Consider the following 5,000-nt stretch of genomic DNA (forward strand, 5'->3'; position numbering starts at 1 on the left):
AACAATATAGTTTGGAAATCCTATAGTCCAGCTGTCTGCTCAGTGCAGGCTCTACTGTAAATGGAAACCACAACTTAATCTCCTGTGAAACTACATTGCACGTCTCCATTAGCTGGTGACATGGCCATGTTCATTTACCCACAACGCCATACTAGTCATTCCCTGGCACATTTACAGAGTTAGTTAGATATACAAAAAAATTCTTAAAGGGGAGGGCACTGAAGAGGTATTTGATTCTTTAAAGTTGCAATAATTTTGTTTACCATGATCCAAAAATACTTTGCATCATCAATAATAAGGCTTTTGTAAAGGCTGCTTCTAACTACAGACTAGTGTAAATTCTGAAGTTTAACTTGTATTGCTGTTGCCAAGGACAAAATTACTATTCTGAAAATTAATTTATGAAGTCATTGTTTCATGTAGCATGGAAAGCATTGGATTAATATAGCAATAGCACTTAGACTTACATACCACTTCACAGTGCTTTACAGCCCTCTCTAAGTGGTTTATAGAGTCAGCATATTGACCCCAAAAATCTGGGTCCTCATTTTACCAACCTCAGAAGGATGGAACGCTGAGCTAGTGACAATTGAACTGCTGAACTGCAGGCAGGTGGCAGTCAGCAGAATTAGCCTGCAATACTGCATTCTAACCACTGCGCCACCATGGCTCATAAAATTCAACCGAAGGCCTTCCAGTAGCCGACCTGTTACAAATCAGTGAGAAATGCACAACTGCACAGGTCCCATTCATTTCAGTAATGCCCTCTAGGTTAGCTACTTGTAATTGTTTCCTTAATCAATTCTATTATTTTCCCACAAACCTTGAAGATGGAATCTTGTTTTCTAAAATGGGGAATTCTGAGTCTAATATCAAGTAATACAGTGTAAATATACAAGTGTGCTAATTGATCCTGCCTGGTCTTGAGGTTGTTCTGTTTTCGTTTTCACAGGGAGGGATGATTGCCTTGCTGCTTTCCATCTTGTGCCTGGTTATGATTCTCTACACACGCAGGCGTTGGTGCAAGCGTCGTCGAGTGCCTCAGCCCCAGAAGAGTGCCAGTGCTGAAGCAGCCAATGAAATTCACTACATCCCCTCAGTGCTGATTGGTGGCCATGGTCGTGAGAGTCTACGGAATGCCCGGGTGCAAGGCCACAACTCCAGCGGAACTCTGAGCATCCGAGAGACTCCAATCCTAGATGGTTATGAATATGATATTACTGACCTGCGCCACCACTTACAGCGAGAATGCATGAATGGGGGTGAGGACTTTGCCAGCCAGGTGACCAGAACACTGGACTCGCTACAGGGCTGTAATGAGAAATCGAGCATGGATCTAACACCAGGTGGGACTTAGTTGTAATCAGCATGTTGACCTACACCTATATGTGATTAGATAAGTTATTAGATATATGTTTAGATCATTATATTTTGGTGCCTTTAATACACTGCTTATTTGACCTAATTTCTCAAAATGAAATGCTGGTATTTTTTTCCAGTCATATAATCCATCATTTTCCTATTGTCCCTAGTATGGCTAATTTCTGGCTACATAATTTTGGACTGCCAGATAATCTGGCTGCGTCCCAGTGGAAGGTGACTTAGAATAACACTAACTGTAATAAAACAATAGGAGGTGTATGCTTCAAGGACAAAGTGGAGATAGTAGTTCAAATCATGAATTTTGACTGTTTACAAAGAACATGAAAATACTTAGCCATGTTTTCAGTGTGGTAAACAGAAAATTGGGTCAGGCTTTCTGTAGACCAGGCAAGATTACTTGCTTTTATCAGCTTTTGTGTTTCAAGCAATATCCAAAAGTCAAAGACTTGTGGCATAGACAATAGTTGATAGAAGATAGTCAGAAAAACAAATTTCTGCATTAGCTTCTATCTCAATATAATCATATTCAAGCTGTTTGTTGTTGTGCAACTGTTTCTTTTTTTCTGTGTTAAAATTGACATGAGAGCACTTGAGGTAAGTGGAGAACTCATGTTCCTGTTATTGGCAGAGAGGAAAACTCTCATTGGTTTCAGCAAGTGTTTATATGCATGTATGTGCTTTACAGGATGCATAAGTATGAATGTAGCACTTGCTTTAAGTCTGCCAGATTTCTGCGGGTCTAAGACAATTTGCAGTGGCCAACTTGCCATAGCCAACTCACCACGGTCAACTTGCCACAGCCAACTTGTCACTGGACAGTTAGCTGTGGGATAAGGGTTAGACTAATATCAAGGAAATGATGGAATTAAAGAAAGGATGAAAAAGGAGGGACAGAATGAAATGTGAATGACAAAAATAAAATGAAAAATTGAATTGAATTGTTTAATTGTCCCACAGCGAGTTGTCCCATGGTGAGTTGTCCCATGGCAAGTTGGCCAGGAGCTAGTTGGCTGTGGCAAATTGGCCATGGTGAGTTGCCCAGCAGTGAGTTGGCCATGGGAAGTTGGCCATGACGAGTTGGCTGTGGCAAGTTGTCCCATACTGGATTTGTACTCCCATTTCCTTTGAAGCTACTTCTAAAGATCCAGACTGAAGTGCTGCATAGCCCTTATGCCTTGAACTTCTAGGTGAGGTAGAAGGTTAACTCCCTCTTCCCTCCTCCATAAATTTTATGGTTTTGATTTGGTTTCTCTCTGCCCCTCTACCCTTTCATTCACAGTTTTTTTTTAAAAAAAAATATCTCTAATCATACAAGACCATCAATGGTGATGGTGACCATCAATGTCACTGCTTTTCCTCTTGAACAGTGAAAAATTTCAGCAGGAGCATTCATAACAATTTGATTCAACTTTTGCAAAGCTGTCCCCATGGGAACTTTAGTCTTAGTTCTTACTTTAAGATAATCCTTTTGAATGCATTTATTGTTGGGATGTAAAGATATTGGGATAAAACCACAAGCCTGTTCTGAACATACAGATAGTTGGTTACAGTAGAAGGATTTAATTTCTATTGCCAGCTGGTCCACATCTAAAGATGTTCCAAATTTAATCCTTGGATAGCTGGAAATGATTTTTTTTTCTTATTATTATTCCTATTCTTTTCCCTTCCCCTTTTTGCCTCCTTTTCTCAAAATTTTATCTTAAATTTTTCTTGTTAGGAAGTGACAATGCCAAGCTCTCCTTGATGAACAAGTACAAGGATAATATCATTGCCACCAGTCCTGTGGACTCCAACCATCAACAGGCAACACTGTTGTCTCATACATCTAGCAGTCAACGCAAACGGATCAATAACAAATCACGAGGTACCATCTAGAGGTTTTTTTTCTGACAATGGATGGGATGGGGAAGGGTGCAATCTATAAGGTGATTAAATTCATGGGCAATCTTGAAATAGATCTAACAGTACACTTAGTCCCATCGGTTTCCATCATTCCATGGAAACATGCAAGGGCTGTATTTGCACATCACATTAAGCCACGGAATCAAGAGATGCAGCGTAGATTAGGCTGAGAGCCATAGTAGAATTTAAATGGTATGTCTAGGGTTTTACTCCAGAGCCAGAATGGGGCCAGGACTATAGATCAAAATAATAACAATAAGATTGTATAATCCGTGCCCCTCCTGGCTAGCTTATGCGGCTCGGGAGGGAACACGAGGCTGGTTCCATGCAGTAATAACTGCTTCTTTGAAGGAGGGTGTCTTCCCTGCCGCCTTGAAGGAGGCGGTGGTGAGGCCCCTTCTCAAGAAGCCTGCTTTGGACCCGGCTGTTTTAAACAACTATCGTCCAGTCTCCAACCTTCGCTTTCTGGCGAAGGTTGTTGAGAGTGTGGTGGCGCATCAGCTCCCTCTGTTCCTGGAGGAAACTGATTATCTGGACCCGTACCAATCGGGCTTCAGGCCCGGACACAGCACGGAGACGGCATTGGTCGCGCTGGTGAATGATCTCTGGAGGGCTAGGGACAGGGGTTGCTCCTCTGTCCTGGTCCTATTAGATCTCTCAGCGGCTTTCGATACCATCGACCATGGTATCCTGCTGCGGCGTCTCAGGGGGTTGGGAGTGGGAGGCACCGTTCTACGGTGGTTCTCCTCCTACCTCCAGGGCCGCTCGCAGTCGGTGTTGACAGGAGGGCAGAGATCCGCCCCGAGGTCTCTCATTTGTGGAGTTCCTCAGGGGTCGGTCCTCTCGCCTCTCCTGTTCAACATCTATATGAAGCCGCTGGGCGAGATCATTCGTGGTTTCGGGGTGGGGTATCACCAGTACGCTGATGATACCCAACTTTTTCTTTCCACCCCGAACCAACCCAGCGATGCCCTCTCCGTGATGTCCCGGTGCCTGGAGGCGGTTCAGGTCTGGATGGGGAGAAACAGGCTTCATCTCAATCCCGCCAAGACTGAGTGGCTGTGCATATCGGCATCTCGGGTTAACCAACTTATTCCACCTCTAACGATGGGGGGTGAGGTGTTACCCCACGTTGATAGGGCTCGCAACTTGGGCGTCCTCCTGGACTCACGGCTCAATTTTGAAGACCACATAGGAGCCGTGACCAGGGGGGCTTTTGCACAGGTTCGCCTGGTGCGCCAGTTGCGTCCCTATCTGGACCGAGACGCCCTACGCACAGTTACTCATGCGCTTGTTACCTCCCGTCTGGACTACTGTAACGCTCTCTACATGGGGCTGCCCTTGAGGACCACTCGGAGGCTTCAACTGGTGCAGAATGCGGCCGCGCGAGTTGTAATGGGGGTCTCCCGATACTCCCATGTAACACCTCTACTCCGCGAGCTGCATTGGCTTCCGGTTGCCCTCCGGGTGAAATTCAAGGTGCTGGTTATTACCTATAAAGCCCTACATGGCCTGGGTCCGGGCTATTTGAGGGAACACCTGCTGCCGGCATCAAACGCCCTTCGCCCAGTGCGCTCCCACAGGGAGGGTCTGCTCAGGGTGCCGCCGGTGAGAGATTGCTGGCGGGTGACACCCAGGGATAGGGCCTTCTCAGTGGGAGCGCCTGCCCTCTGGAACCAGCTGCCGGTGGAGCTGAGGACTGCCCCCGACCTCCG

General features: G+C 45.4%; 1 protein-coding gene across 1 annotated transcript in view; it reads left to right on the plus strand.

The window, feature by feature from the left end:
* ASTN1 (astrotactin 1) overlaps positions 1 to 5,000 on the plus strand; it is a gene marked incomplete at both ends in the record, with an annotated part of 171,683 nt that overhangs the window by 32,564 nt on the left and 134,119 nt on the right. The window contains 2 exons of the mRNA XM_081325533.1: positions 953 to 1,346; positions 3,101 to 3,247. Coding sequence (XP_081181659.1) covers positions 953 to 1,346; positions 3,101 to 3,247 — 541 coding nt within the window. The remainder of the gene's footprint in view (positions 1 to 952; positions 1,347 to 3,100; positions 3,248 to 5,000) is intronic.

The sequence above is a fragment of the Vipera berus genome, assembly GCF_964194415.1.
Source record: "Vipera berus genome assembly, chromosome: 3".
Lineage (NCBI taxonomy): Eukaryota > Metazoa > Chordata > Lepidosauria > Squamata > Viperidae > Vipera > Vipera berus.